We start from the raw sequence: 16000 nt of genomic DNA on the forward strand, positions 1-16000 counted from the left end.
TTGCACAGATTCTATATGGATTTATTTTCAGGTAGCAGTAATTTATGAGGTATGAGGTGAGATTTGCAGTGGTGGATTCCTCCAGCAAGCTGGTATCTCTGGCTGGTACTTCCTTGCAGAGTAGAAATTCACATGGACAAATCTTGTTTTGAATCCAGACAGCTGGTAGGCAGCGAGCCTCTTGTAAATGACTCTGCCAACTGGATCAATGAGCAAAAACTGTGTGACAGCTAAAACCAGCATGCAGATTCTCACACTGTTAGGCACCAAGTATTCCAGGAGCTTTATGGTGTCCGTGTAGACATAAATTGTTTTTGTGTGTTCAGTTGAAAATCTCAGCCCTTATTCTGACTTTATTGATGTATGCCAGCAACGTGGGCAAGCATATATCTGGACCATGAAATACAGTTTAGGATTATGCTTTCTGGGAAGTTGCTGGAAAGTGTTGTGACTTTCATACGTTTAGCTAAACAATCCTGGCAGAAAATGTTAGCTTCTAAAACTCACGTGCACTCAGATTGGGTTGACCCAGCAGTATCTGCGTTAGCATGAGTGAAGTAGATCTGGTTATTTAGAAAAGAAATATATAAATCCTTTAAGCTGACGTTCATACTTCCTCCCTATGGAAACACTACTGCAGTTATGCTGAAATTCAGGACCTCTCTGATTATGTCTGTTTTCTACCAGGTTCCATTTTTTTCTTGTTAAGCATCGGTTGAGAGACACGGATGTTCAGAGGAGCAGCTAAATCCGTGACTTTCAGTTGAGCAGCTTAGCAACATTGTCCTGGTTATAAAATCTTCTTCAAGGAACATTAGACTTTGACTCAAATACGGGTTTGTTGGTAATCCTTTATCTGACTTCCTCTCAGATATCCAGCACAGTGTTTCAATCTACCCAGCCAGCACTGGTCAACTAAGAGTGCTTCCTTCCCCTGTCTTACTACTTTTCTTATACATCATACCATCTCATCTCATACATCAATGTTGCTCGTTGCAGTCTAGTTCTCAGCCAAAGAACTAAAGATAAATGCAATGCTTTCCTGACATGAGAATCTTTGTGCTATGGCAAGGGATTGCTGCCTCATCTAAAATGCACACAACATACCTGCTTTTTCAGAACTCATCAGAATTCATAAAACTTTCAAAATAGTAATTTGATGGTGGTAGCAAATATACAGTCAACAAAGTCATGGGCTGGGAAGAAAAAAAAGTATTATTAGTGTCGCTTGTGTCTGTCCAGCTTTCATGTACAACCAATATTTATGATCTGAACTATGTTTTTTAAATGACTATTTTACTTAGAACATGGCTTGTCCTGTTCAGAAGCAAAATTCTTCTAGCACACCTGTACAGTCTGTAACTTAAAAAGATTTATATGGAAGGCAAAATGCAATACTGTACTACTGTAGGAGACGTGATGAGAATATCAAAGATAGGGAATTGCAGCGTGGGTTTATAGAAGAGATATTGTTTGTTAAAAACATGGTGAAGCTCAAAGCATGTTATTTTAGTCTCCTTAGGAGCTAAAATAGTTCATTGCCAGTGATAGTCAATTGAATACTGTATGGGGAGATTGCTTTAGATGGTACATATCCAAATTACAACATTCCATGTAAAAAAATCTTAATATACATCTCATCTGGTAATCTGACCTCACTCACTGTGGGTCTTCACGGCTAACCTCCATTTCTTTAACAGTGCTTTATAATCAGTGGAGCTACCCTATCTATAGGCTATATAGGTACCCTGTATCTACCTCTCCTGATACTAATTTTCAATACCTGCTGATGTGATGCTTTCTCCACATGCTCCTTTTGCATGAGGAGCTTCAAAGTCTTCACCCATCTTGAGCTCTGTCTCCCATCTGCCCTGGTGTCTCAGTCACTGGTGGTCACTGTCACTCAGTCACTTCCTTCTTTGTCCTCTTTCTTCCTGTTTTCCTTTATGCTCCATAGTAAAATTCTAGGGCATGAAGGGGTGTGTTGGTGGTTGTGGGGATAAGCTGGAGTAGCGAAATAGAAAAGAAATGGTTGAGCATGCTAACAATACATACTGGTAAATACACTTGACAGTTACTGTCAGCAACATAGAATTCTTCATAGAGGAATGTACAGGTTCATCTTCGTTTAATTGTACTGCTGTTGAATTTTCTTCTGCATGTAGATATGTTTAATATAATAATACTGTACAAGTTTAGTATGTTTACACTTCAAACAGCCTTATTTCTTGCCAGGTATAAAAACTCTAACTTGTTTAATTAAAGGACAAATTTCTGTTGGAAAGAGTGTTACAGCCCCGTAACAGTTTGTATATAGAAGTGAAACCCTTTGCTATAAAACATCCCTCCTGTTTGACTTTATGCTTCCCAGGAAGAAATGCCATAGATCTGCTTAAGGCCACTGAAGACAAAAGAACAAGAGAATTGAGATTTCTTCACTTAGGGTCAGGAGGAAAGGAGATTTGTTTGACTAATATCAGTGTCTTTTTGTTTTTGTTCCTCCCACTTCTACATTGTTAGTGAGATGTGGTCACCTTATAAAGGCATGTCTTCTGTCTTCTGCTCTAAGTTATCACGTGAAGCTTCCAAAAAATGTGTGTAATCACAGAACACGTAGTTGTCAGTTATGTAGATCAAACTGCAGGCTTTTGTTGTCAGATGAATTCAGTTATCGCAGCAGTATACCTTGTTTTCATACTTGTTTTTGTGATTTTTGTCCAACTTCATGCTGACTTACTTGAAGTAAGTGTTTAAAAGAATGACAGTAGAGAGCTCTAGCAGAGTTAACTGGCTAACAGATCTCATCTTTGGTAAGTTTCTTGCTACAGAAATTCCCCAATTACTACATGTTTAAAGCGATTTAGCATTAACATTGGTATATTTTAAGTTGTGATTTGTACATGCTTTCTTCTTAGATCTGGAGGGTGATTTTGCTTTAGTTACTTGATGTTCCACTGAGATGTACTAATTAAATAATTACATCTGTTCACTCAATAGCTAGAGATGATTGCCATGGAAAATCCTGCAGACTTGAAGAAGCAATTGTATGTTGAATTTGAAGGAGAGCAAGGGGTAGATGAAGGAGGTGTTTCCAAAGAATTTTTTCAACTGGTTGTGGAAGAAATCTTCAATCCAGATATTGGTATGTTATCTAATAACTTACTGAATACTCAGAAATGAAGGTATTTCTAGTGCCTTTCTACATCTGCTGCTTCTTTTCCCTGAAGCTCCACAGATTGATTTCTTGGTGATCATGAGAGTACTTAACTCACTGAGTGTTCAGCATTTTGCCATCAGTCGTCCTTCTGAGAAGCAGTGATTAGAGGCATAACTGTGCAGTTAGTGAGAGCCATCATTGTTTGCTTAAATATGAATCAGTAGGACAGGGTTCCTTTGCAGGGTTCCTTTGTTTGTTCTCTCACCTTTCTCCTCGCTTTGCTTTGTGATTAGCTTCTAGAATTAGTAAGCAAACCAAAGAGGAAGAACTTCTGCAATAAAACCAGAGTAGGACTATGGTGAGTTCTTGAGTTATTTCCTCCCCTTCCCTCAGCTTAAGAAAAATCTCATTCTAAAAAGTCTCAGTTCTTCTAATGGTTTAATCTAAAATGGCTACAGCATACTAGTAGTATCAGATTTGCTTGTAGTTGATTAAGAAGAACTACAAATCATTTATTACAGTCAAAGTTTTTATATTTGTGTTTTAATCACATTTACTGTTTTTCCCTTAACACTTCCATTTTTTCAAATGCAGCTATACTCTGCTTTTAATATGCAGCTTGCTTGCAGCTTTTAGAGGATTAAAATTGTTTAAATATTATTGTGAATACAATGTGTCAGTATAGAAATCAAAGACTTTGTACTAATTTCATGATTTATTTAGAGTTTGATGGAACAGTTTAGTTCCTGTAACGTAACTTCCATTAAAGCTCAACAGCTTGTGGCTGGTAGATGACTTGTGTTCATCAAACTGTTTGTGTTTTTTTTTTTTTTTAAAGCCATTGTATTGAGCTTTGTGGTTTAGCAAATTGACACAGAAGCAGGTATTCATTTTAACCAGACAAGAAAGGAAGTTCTCAGAAGAGGTAAAAGAATCTGAATCCTGGGACTTGCCCTTCAGCACACGCAAGCCAGATCTTGTTAAAAAGTGGCACAGATCTGTAGACAAGTCTTACTCAGAAAACTGCTGTTGGAGAGACTAGTCAGAATATATTGGAGTGTATGAAAGTATTAAGACTTCCTTATTTTGATTAAAATACTATTTCCAAATTAAATTCCTTTTTTTAACATTGGGCTAATGAAAGTTGTGTGGGGATTTTCATTATTCAGTGCTGTATACTGAAGTAGTCCTATGTCAGAATTGAAGTCTGATTCAGCTAGTACTTTCTGGCTAGTGTATGTGTGTGTTCCCTACAGATAAAAATGCATAATACATTAGCTATGCATGCATGGTTTAAGTGTTGCTGTTTTATTCAAGTACAAATAATTACATGCTTTTTTTCATTTATATCAACCTTACTGACAAAAACTAACTTATCTGCTTATGCCATAGGTGTGTAGAAGCAGAAAATACGGCTTGCTTTCACATTTTTATTTTGCACCTAAGAATATGCACTGTAGTATAACAGCTTACACACTGTATGTACCAAGCGTGACTTCTGATTTGTAAATGTAGAAAAAAATCCTTTGAAGATTATTAGCTGTCTTCTGATAGTTACGTGGAGTAATGTTTGTTGTTATAACAGTTCGTTTGCAAGTATGTTGCTAGATTTTTCATATTATAAACCACCTTAAATATTTTGTTCAAGGAAGCAATAACACGGACAGAGTTGGGGATTTATTACCAGTAATTTTCATGGTAAAAGAATGTAATAATATATTCTATATATAATATAGAAAAGAATATAATACTCCTAGCTACGTTGTACAATTGTTTTCCCTTTATTTCAGCTTCCCTTTTTTTTCCTGGTGTTATATTGTGATTTTAATGCACAGTATTCCTAATTTTGATCAGTGAATAAAATTGGATTTTGTTTTAGAGCCTTTTCAGAGGTGAATCTGGGAAAAATGTTAGTCCTTTGTTATTAGACATTTGTTGTAAGCAGTGGATTTCGTTGAGGGATTCATTTAAACAGTTTATAGACTGTATAAAAACTGATTTGATGAGCAAGAGCTAATCTGGTGGCTTGCTACAGCAAAAAGGTTAAGAAACTCTTTGCCCTACTCTCATTCATATAGCCATATCCTTTCCCTTCAGCTTTCAGCATGTGCCAGTTCAGCTGTTAAATGAAGCCTTCTATGAACTTGGCAAGAAATTAGTTACCTGAAACAGTATGTTGAAATGAGGGGATATAGGGAAAAAGACAAAGCCACTACCCCTTATATCAGTAACATACTATTAAAATTGCAACCCTTCTATGAAACAGCAGTCCCATGCTGTGTTTTCTCATCAAGTTGGAATGTGTGTGATAGCTGAAGCAAATGTTTACATTTTTATATGCTTATATGTATATGTGTGAGTGCATGTTGGGTATCTAGCTCATTTTGTTTGTAACTCTTATCACCACCTCATCACCATAAGTTTCAGTTCATAGAATCACAAAGGTTGGAAAAAACCTCTCAGATAATTGAGTCTGTCAGCTCATCCCTACCATGCCCACTTACCACATCCCCAGTGCCACATCTACACGGTTCTTGAACACCTCGGCCAAGACAGTGACTTCACCACCTCCCCTGGCAGCACATTGCAATGCTTCACAATCCTCTGTAAAGAAATTTTTCCTAAGATCCGATATGAACTTTCCCTGACCACTACCTTAAGCCAATTATTATCCTGTTGCTAGTTACCTGGGAGAAGAGGCTGACCCTCACCTCACCACAGCCTCCTTCCAGGTCATTGTAGAGAGCCTTCTCTTCTCCAGACTGAACAATCCCAATTCCTTCAGCCACTCCCTATCAGACTTGTGCTCCAGACCCATCACAGATCCATTGTCTTTATCTGGACACTCCAGGACCTCAATGTCTTTTTTGTAGTGAGAGGCCTGAAACTGAACACAGCACTCAAGATGTGGCCTCACCAGAGCTGAGTACAGAGGGACGATCACCTCTCTGCTGGCTGGACTATTTCTGAGACAAGCCATGATGTCACTGGCCTTCTTGGCCAACTGGGTCCACTGCTGCCTCGTGTTCAGCCAGATGTTGACTAGCAGCACCCCTACATGCTTTCCTGCTGCATGGCTCAGTGATGGAACTGCATGTAGTCCTGTTCTTTGGCTAGAATCAGCATAGAAAAGCCTTTGAGGAAAGTCCACCACTTATAGTAACTAGAATTCGATGCAATTTCATCCACGTTTTTGATTACATTCTGCTCTTGCACCGTTGGATTTATCAAAGTTAAAATCTCTGTTAACAGCGTGCTGCTTCTTCGTCAGTAATAGGAGGGATAGCAGGTTGTATACATGCAGCTTCAGCTGGTGTTGTAAGATTTAGTATCGCAAGGCTCATGCATGCTTTTAGTGGTAATGTGAGTACTAGCATTTTGAGTAGCTTCTGTTACCTTAAAGGTAAGTAGCTTTTCTTTCCCGTTAAATTCAGCATAATTCTCAATGTTTCAGAGATGTTCTAATATACAGGGGTTTATAAAGCTGTTTTACATGTTGGTGGTTTGTTGGTTTGTTGTTTTTTTTTTAAATATAGCCATAACTATTTAAAATAATTTTTTACAGGCATGTTCACATACGATGAATCTACAAAACTGTTTTGGTTTAATCCGTCCTCTTTTGAAACTGAGGGTCAGTTTACACTGATTGGCATAGTGCTGGGGCTCGCCATTTACAATAACTGTATACTGGATGTACATTTTCCCATGGTTGTCTACAGGAAGCTAATGGGCAAAAAAGGAACTTTCCGTGATCTGGCAGACTCTCATCCTGTAAGTTCATTATATTCTTTGTGTTTATCACCGCATTTTCTGTGCGCTGCCTTAATGAAGTTTTCAATTAAATACAGTAGAACTGTCCAAGTTGAAAGTAAACTAACCTTGTGTGTAGAGTCTGTATCTGTTTAAACAAATCGATAGCAATGAAAACCTATATCTGACTTGGTGGAGGTTGTGAACAAATAAGGCTGGATATTAATAGAGCTTAGTTCTATTTTTTTTTTTTGCAAACTACCAAAGTTGCTTAATGTTGTGTGTTATTAACTAACTATTAAATAGTTTATTAACATGACTTGTTGTTAATCATTGTTTAATAGCTTCCCAAAGAGATTTCTAAAACAATAGCTAGAACTGCATTGTATCGTTTTCTACAAAATACATTACAGTGGCTCTTGACCTGCAAAGATTTGATGCTTGGATTGTGCTTCCTCTTGGTATTTTAATATAACTTAAAAACTTACTTCAGAGCTTTCACAAACCAAAGATGAAGTTCCAGGTAATCAAGCCACTCAATACTTTCTTTAACAGTAGAACATGGAGGATGGATAGGGGCTTCCCTACCCGGGTACAACCAAGGGTTTCAAATCCTGTCATTTCCAATATAAGAGATTTTAAGAGATGCTGTGAAATGTTGAAAGAATACAGCTAGTAAAAGAGTGAGGCTTTCATGTAAACTTTCAGTAATTAAAACATAAAGAGGGAACTTATTACTTCTATTTAACTCAAAAATACATTTGCACTTGTTTTTTCTTTTACCTTCAGTTTGTATTCAGTCTGAGTCCTACACCTCTGTCCTAGCCAAAGAATTGTTTCTGTTCTGCATAGGCTTTGGTTTCCAGAGAGTCTTAGTCTTTTCCTAAGGCACCGTAAGGAGGAAGACTGACCATTTCTTTCAGTGGAACTAACTGTCAAAAGTAATTTCAGATTGCACTTGTCAACCTCTGACCTAAGCTGTACTTATTTCGTAAAGACGTTGGGATTTCTTAACTTCTTTACTTTTTTTTTTGTACAGACACTTTCTTAATTTAATGACTGTCCTATCTGTGTTGCTTGCTTCCACATTACTTCTTAATTCACTTTTAAATCAAGATGTAGGAGATAAAAACCTGCTGCCCATTTTTTTTCTCTGATTCAGTTATTTCTGTGATTTTCAATGCACAAATTGAACTTAGTGGTTTAAAGTGTTCTGGATGTAAATTTGGGTTCAAAAGAGTTAAAAGTTAATCACTGGCTCTTAACCCACAGATTAGACCACACGACCCCTGGGTAATAGTAAGCTTTCCTCAGGTCATTATTACCATTTGTTGCCTTTTATCTCTTTCCTTAGCATCTGCTCCTGGTTGCTTTTACAAACACTGAGTGAGTTTGATGTTCATTTGTTAGGAGTGAATGGAAATTAAGTGACTTGTCACAACTGTTTTCATGACAGATTATTTCATGTCTTCTGATATTGCTCTGTATTGAAACTTACTTACGACAGATCTGTATCTTAATCTAATAGGTTCTTTACCAGAGTTTGAGAGACTTGCTAGAGTATGAAGGAAGTGTGGAAGATGATATGATGATAACTTTTCAAATATCTCACACGGATCTCTTTGGCAATCCAATGATGCATGATTTAAAGGAAAACGGTGATAAAATTCCTATTACAAATGAAAATAGAAAGGTATGCTTTGTGCTCAAATAACTTCTTAAAAGTAATCAGTAATTTTAGGGTGCTCTGTGCAGAAATACTCTGTAGAGATTTGGTCTCACAATGCAAGTGTTAAAGCATTTATTTACTTGTTTTTGTTGTGTTAGGGGGAGCATTGATAAATACATACATATATAGCTTCTGTGGGGGTGTTTTGACCTGCTTGAGAAAGATTTGAGACTTGCTCCTTACCATTACTGAGTAGAAGCTGAGCCCAGGTTATCTGGGCGGAGTCATAGAGTTAAATGTATTTTGGAGTCTTATATTAATAGGAGATTCTTTGAGTGAAGTGTGTATCAAAGTACTAAGGATTTCTTGGGGGTTGTTTCCTTACAGGAATTTGTCAATCTGTATGCTGACTATATACTCAATAAATCAGTAGAAAAGCAATTCAAGGCCTTTCGGAGAGGATTCCACATGGTGACCAATGAATCTCCTTTGAAATATTTATTTAGACCAGAGGAAATTGAATTACTTATTTGTGGAAGTAGGGTAAGAGTCCTGAGTGTACATCAGAAAAAGTGGAACTTTTTTGATCCTAACATAATTAGTGATCATTCTTAAAAATGTCATCTTCTTACAGAATTTAGATTTTCAAGCACTAGAAGAAACAACAGAATATGATGGTGGCTATACAAGAGACTCTCTTATTATTAGGTAATTTTTTTAAAAAATTTCTGAAGGATTACAAGCAGTTTGCTTTCCTGTTTCTTTGTAAGGACTTTTAATAGTTTAAGATTTTGTATTTTTGATGTATTGGATTTAAGTCTTCACTATAATTCCACTTTATTCAAGTACTGTCATTAGAACGGATACTATAAGCAATGCTTTGGCCTCCAGTGAGCTTCTGTAAATCTTAAATGTTCGTTTATTTGGGACTTTATCTTTCTCTTATGTCATACAAATAGGACAGTTTAAATAAATAAGCGTTGCTGTGGTTTTCTTTGGGGGAATGAATTGTTTGAATAGGCACAATGTGTGAAGAACTTCTTATTTCTCTGATTAGAAATCAAGCAAACTCAACGTTTTTGAAGAGGGGAAATGTTTTTAGTGTGTTTATTCCTTTTCTGTCCCCATTGACTGGGGAGCAAGAAGAAGGCAAGAATCAGAGACACATGTCTTTGGTCTTCTGGATTTTATCATAAAACTCGTTTGTGATAGAGCAGAGCTCTTGACAGCAGTTGTATTTGTGGTGCTCAGGAATGCAGGTGGTTCAATTGGACAGTATAGTGGAACCAGTACTACTCCAGGGGGCAGAAAAATAGTAAGACAAAGAATGTTTGTGGATCATTTATCAGCAGACTTAAAAAATATTTAAACTACAGTATTGTGGTAATATTTCTAATTTCTACCTGGTTGTCTCAGTGATTGGTAAATATGTTGTGGTGGGTTTTCTTGAATGTAACTTGTGAATTTGTAAGATTGGTTGGACTTCTAAAATGTCAAAGTTTAATTGCTTTTAAAGGTGTCACACTGAAGACTGATGTCAATTCACTTATTTCTTTCTTCCTCACTAGGGAATTCTGGGAGATAGTCCATTCATTTACGGATGAACAGAAAAGACTATTCTTGCAGTTTACAACAGGCACAGACAGAGCCCCTGTGGGAGGACTTGGAAAGTTAAAGATGATCATAGCCAAAAATGGCCCAGATACAGAGAGGTAAAATTCTGTTTGCTTGTTTATAAATGGAAACAAATTCTGTGCTTTCATTTAATTTATTAACTTAAGTTAAATCTGAAAGTTGAATCTTGAAGCAAAGAGGATGCTCCTAGAATTCCTAAATCCATAATAATGAAATAGCAGTGTATTTTGTTGCATGTAGTGCATGCGTTCTTTCATCTCAATTATTTTCTGTTTTCCCCACAGGTTACCTACATCTCACACATGCTTTAATGTACTTTTGCTTCCGGAGTACTCAAGCAAAGAAAAGCTTAAAGAAAGATTATTGAAGGCCATCACATACGCCAAAGGATTTGGCATGCTGTAATAAATGTAACAAAAGGGATGAAAAAAAAATGATGGTGGTGATGTCCCTGTCCAAAAAGGCCATAAGATAGTGAGCTACAGTAGTCACCTGTGTTTGTGCCTCCCTTCTTTACTGGGGACATTGGGCTGGAACAGCAGATTTCAGCTGCTTATATGAACAAAATCTTTATTTTTTCTTTTAGCGTGAAAGTGTTACATATTCTTTCACTTGTATGTACAGAGAGGTTTTCCTGAATATTTATTTTAAGGGTTAAATCACTTTTGCTTGTGTTTATTACTGCTTGAAGTTGAGCCTTTTTGAGTATTTACAAGAAAACAAACTGTACTCTCCCAAGGAAACTATTGCCATCATTTGTAGACTATGTAACCTTCAAGTATGTGCTATATTTTTGTCCCTGTATCTAATCAAATCAAGAACTGTACTTTTTGAAGAGTTTGCTTTTGAAACTTGAAGTCTTGGAAAACAGTGTGATGCAATTACTGCTGTTCTAGCCCCCAAAGAGTTTCTGTGCAAAACCTTAAGAATCAATAAAGATGGAAGGGAGAACTTGGAATGTTAAATTGCAGCCTTGAAAACTTTACTTTAGTCACAGCACAACAATTAAAATTCATTTCACTATATGTTGTCTTCACATGTCTTGTAATAAATTGTGGTTTTAATTAGAAAAACATTTCTTAGCATAGGAAAAGGTAGAAATTTTAGTTACTTTTTCTAAAAAAGAAAAAAGTTTACTGGGGAAAAGTGCATTTTCAACTGAATGGCTTTAGAGTAGGGAGTGATGAAGTGTTTGGGGCGGGGGGGACTAGGAAGTTTTTGCTACATTATAAACAAAGCATGTGGAAGTGCACTTAAAATGAAGTTTTATTCTTAATTGCCTATTATGTTGACCTTTTAAATAGACAATCCAAAGTCTTCCCTACGCGTTCTGTCATCGCCATTTATTTAATGAATCATTGTTCCTCCTTATCAAGGCACATGATCAGTGTTGCAACATAATCTAAAGGGATGGCTGCTGTGTTTTAATCTCATCTAACGATAAGCAAAATTGAAAAATATTAAACCTAAAGGCCTACTTCATGTTGTACACTTCCAACCATTAAATAAACTGTTAGAAAGTAAGTAATGAGGTTATGTTCATCTGCTACAGAAAACATTCAGTAGGTTTTTAATTTAACTCAACAAATCATATCAGAAATAAATCCTTTACCTTTTGTAGTCTGTGTTTAATGTTAATTTCTCCTGTTGCAATATATGACAAAGGGATTATGCATTTTTAAGCGAAGACATAAGTGGCATATCTCTTTTATAATACAAGCTACAGCTGGCGTGCGGAGCTGAGCTTGTGCCTTGACAATTGCTATAACTGACTACTACAGATCAGATCAGTGGCTGTGTGGAATTGGCATTAAAAAGGCATAGTTTTGAAATCATTGGAGAAAGAAAAGATGTCTTTCAGGATTATTTTAATAATTACTTTCTAGTAGTAGAAACAGACAACTGCTATGTAACTATGATGCTGAATAAAACAGTGACCTTTTTTCACCATGTTTCAGTGAAAAAGAAAACGATTTCCTTACTTTGATAAACTGGATATTAAATTATTTGTTTAGAAAACATTGTAGTATAGCATAATTTGAGAGTTAAAGATGTGTAAAAACTCTCCAGAAATGAACTTGTAGTGGCATGGGGCCTGGCAGTGTTCTGCCTTTGAGTCCTAGCTGATGCACATCTGCCTTGCTGGGGAGGGAGGGATGCTCTTTGCCTTCTCATCTTTGACCTTCAGGTGGCACTTAAGGAACACCTTCAGCGCTGCCATCTCTGAACGTGTCAGATTTAAGAGGAAAATGCAAGATGATTTGATGGTGCTTGTGGATTCATTTGGACGTAGGGCTTCTTTCACTACAGGCAGTGAGAACAGTCTGCTGAGTGCCGTGAGGTGTTTTGTTGCAGGTATAAATGACATCAGTAGGCTGATACTGTTCAAAGAATATCTGTGATATGCTTTATTCTGGTGTAGTTATGGATAGTAAGCTCAAGGTGGTTAAGCTCAAGGAGAAGAAGTTTAGATTGGATGTCAGGGGGAAGTTTTTTACAGAGAGAGTGGTGAGGTGCTGGAACAGGCTGCCCAGAGAGGTTGTGGATGCCCCGTCCCTGGAGGTGTTCAAGGCCAGGTTGGATGGGGCCCTGGGCAGCCTGGTCTAGTGCCAAATCTGGAGGTTGGTGGCCCTGCCTGTGGTAGGGGGGTTGGAGATTCATGATCCTTGGGGTTCCTTCCAACCCAAGCTATTCTGTGATTCTGTGATGGTGGTTATGCTCAACTGATGGATGTGTAGGAACCTTGAAGTTTCTTAAGGTTTTTAGGCATGTCCAAAACTTGGGCAGGTCACATAATTGCCTAGAAATACAAAGCTCTCACTGAAGTGCTGTTATTGTAAATATGCTTTTCCTGTCATTCTTTAGCATTAAAATAATGCATAATTGTGTTAGCCTTTAAAACTGTAAGTTGTTTCTTGAGGAATCATTTTGAGGTAAGCTATGAAGACTTTGCAACTGACAAGTTTTCCATGCAGATATTTGCCCTCTTTCCCAAAATGCCTTCTTATCTCCTCAGTAGTGTTAGAAACTTCAGCTGATCCTCCAGCAGCAGCTGTTACAAGCTGTTACAGTTCCAGATAAGTAACTCTTGAAGTGGTACAGCTCCAAGCTGCTCTCATGCTCTACAGGAGTTCCAGAGGGTCTTCTGTTACTGGAAGGGCTCATCAAGGTACAGAAGATGCCGTTTCAGTTCTCTTTTGCTGGGCTCTGGGAACAACCCTGAATGTTTTTCACTGGCTTTCAGCAAGGTTGAGCAAATTCTGGGTCTAGAGAAGCATCACAAGTTTAGGTTTACTTAACCTGTCTTTAAAAATATCTCTTGTGTACTTGTATTGAAAGGATTGTTTTTCTTAGACCTAAAGGTATAGTAGTGCTAGAATCTCAAGGGAACACAGGCATTTTAGGTGAAGGCTTTTGTTGATTGCTAAAAAGATTTTAGGAAAATCCACAGGGTGTGAGCAAAGATCACTTAATTAAGGAATAGTGTTTTGTGAATTTCTGACTGGGCTTATCTACCCTTTGGCAGGCACTAACAAGAGCCTGGACCACGACAGCCAAGGAGACCGCCTTCCCTCCCCATGACTTGAGGAGAGCTGACACTGAAGCGGGCTATCATCAGCCAGGGTTTCCATGAGTCACACTTCATCTAACAGCAGCCTTCACCACCGCAGTAGGAGCTTCAGACTGCAGTAATCCCCCACCATGGGGAAATTAAAGACTTCTGGTGGCTTTGAGTGTCTTCATCCTGAGGTTTCAGTGTGCTTTGGATTGCGCCTCATTCGTCACATGGAACAATTCCAGCATTTCAATACAAAAGATACAAGAAAAGCTTCTTCCAAGTTTAGCTCCACACAATCCTTTTCTGATATAATCTGTTTGATGTTAGGGTTAGCCTCAAACTCACAAAGGATTGTGATAAATTACCTGCAGTTCCCACTCTGTGTCTATGACGTACATATACATGTGTGTCATGGAATCATTCAAGCTGGAAAAGATCAAGTCCAACCATCAGCCCATCCCCACCGCGCCCATTAACCATGTCCCTAAAGTGCCACATCTACATGTTACTTGGAACGCTTCCACCTTCACCACTTACACCTGTGCACAACTTCAACTATAATGGATGGGCCTCTCAGTGTTACTGAAGCAACCAAATATGTTGAAGCCTAAGGTCAGTAGCAGGACATGTGCGCAATGACCTGCCTGGTTTAGTATTGCAGGGATGTCCCCAAGCCTCTGCTGTATGAAGCTGCATTGTGTGGAGCACTGGAACAGTCAGCCCCAAGACTTGCTCTAAATTGCCTAAATCTGTATATAGTATGAAAATAGTGGAAATCTTTGAAGTTTGTTGGATATATCTGAACTACAGGGGAATTGACAGTTGGCTCTCTGAAAATGGATCTTTGCAGCACAGTTTGTTCAATTCATCAGCTCTGGAGGTAAGCGGTGCCAAAAAAAGATGCTTTAGTGCTTCTCCATCTTTTTGTGTGTAAAGGCCTCTGGTTCTTGCTGAACTGGGCACCTGGAGGGGCTGCTCAGGATGAGTGGCCTTGATGGGGCAGCTTCTCCTGCAGGAGGAAGGGGAGAATAACTGCTGGTGATGGGAACAGAAGACTAAAGAATTAAAGCCTACAAACAAATGGAACAAATGTCCAAAGAGGCAAAAAGCTGAAACACAAACTACACATGGGGCAGATCTGTTTTGGAGCTGAATGATGTCCTCAGTATCCTGGGAGGATAGTTTTGGTGTGAGTGCAGTGGTAGAGCACTTGGAGAAAGACTCAGAGCTGCTGCTGCTTCTGGTGTGAAGGTAATGGTTGTGCTCGTTCTGGAAGGTGAGGACAGCCTGCTGGCTGGTGAATGGAGCTGCAGGAGCTGGCTTCCTCATGCACCCAGAGTCTGTCCTGCCTCTCCTCGTGCTGCAGACCTGACTGTGGAATCTCCTCCTCTGCAGCAAAGCCATGAGGGCTGCTGGCAGCTGCAAGCCTCGGCATTTGGCTTGTGAGCCCAGTGAGTAAATTTGAGCTGGAAATGATTGCAAAATCTTAATTTGGGGAACAGAAGGTCAAGCTGGCTATAGACCTTCAGGGTGTACCTTGGGATGTGTGTGTGTCCTTCACCTCTGCTAGAGTGAAGGACAGTGGGGCTTCCCCAGCCTCTCTGAGGGCTCCGCTGCTCAGCATCCTCCTTTCATCTCTCTGCTGTAAATTTAGGGTGGAAATGGGGATTCCCAGACTGACAGTTTCCTTCCAGAAAGCTGCCACAGCCCAAAGCCTGGCTTCAGCTGCCTGTGCAGTTGCCAGACCCATCTAGTAAATAATTCAGCATTCATAAAAGCCTTTGTGTGTTCTTGACAGCAAAATGAATTATGTAAACACGGATCTGATTCTTTTTGTCTGTTCCAGGATGGAAACGCTCATAGTGCCAGGGGACTCTGAAGCCAAGCACAAATGTTGCCAGTCCAGACGTGGAACAGCTCTCCTGAAGTCAGCACTCCTTCCTGCCGTACTGCTGTGCCCAGCATGTATAAGGTTTGGCTGATGAAATCCCTGCTCATCCTAACCAGCACTATGGGAGCAGATCTAAGCCTGCAATGCACAGACCAGCTCAGAAAGACACTGTGTGGTGTGGGAAAAAGAGCAGTTTGTTTCTTAATGTAAAGCAGAGCCCTCTGCTCACTGATTAATAAATATTTGGCCAGAACAAAACTGTAGAGCTGATGTCTGAGAGTGTTAAGTGCAGGGGTTGTTCCTCAGCTCTTGCTGAATGAGGTCTGCACAACCAGGCTG

The 16000-nt window shown here is 38.7% G+C and overlaps 1 protein-coding gene and 1 long non-coding RNA gene across 4 annotated transcripts in view; both read left to right on the forward strand.

Moving 5' to 3' along the window:
* UBE3A (ubiquitin protein ligase E3A) overlaps positions 1-12161 on the forward strand; it is a 46326-nt gene extending 34165 nt beyond the window's left edge. For all 3 annotated transcript variants that reach the window (XM_010727580.3, XM_003203151.4, XM_031557593.1), the window contains 7 exons: positions 2998-3142; positions 6723-6928; positions 8436-8600; positions 8964-9119; positions 9211-9284; positions 10145-10288; positions 10496-12161. In XM_010727580.3, coding sequence (XP_010725882.1) covers positions 2998-3142; positions 6723-6928; positions 8436-8600; positions 8964-9119; positions 9211-9284; positions 10145-10288; positions 10496-10616 — 1011 coding nt within the window. In that variant the 3' untranslated portion in view covers positions 10617-12161. The remainder of the gene's footprint in view (positions 1-2997; positions 3143-6722; positions 6929-8435; positions 8601-8963; positions 9120-9210; positions 9285-10144; positions 10289-10495) is intronic.
* A 682-nt stretch (positions 12162-12843) lies between these two features.
* Positions 12844-15924, forward strand: LOC109370995. Its single transcript, XR_002121603.2, has 2 exons — positions 12844-13380; positions 13738-15924. It is a non-coding gene; the product is annotated as an uncharacterized LOC109370995 (long non-coding RNA).
* Positions 15925-16000: the final 76 nt, after the last annotated feature.

Source organism: Meleagris gallopavo, chromosome 1 (assembly GCF_000146605.3).
Source record: "Meleagris gallopavo isolate NT-WF06-2002-E0010 breed Aviagen turkey brand Nicholas breeding stock chromosome 1, Turkey_5.1, whole genome shotgun sequence".
Taxonomy (NCBI): Eukaryota; Metazoa; Chordata; class Aves; order Galliformes; family Phasianidae; genus Meleagris; species Meleagris gallopavo.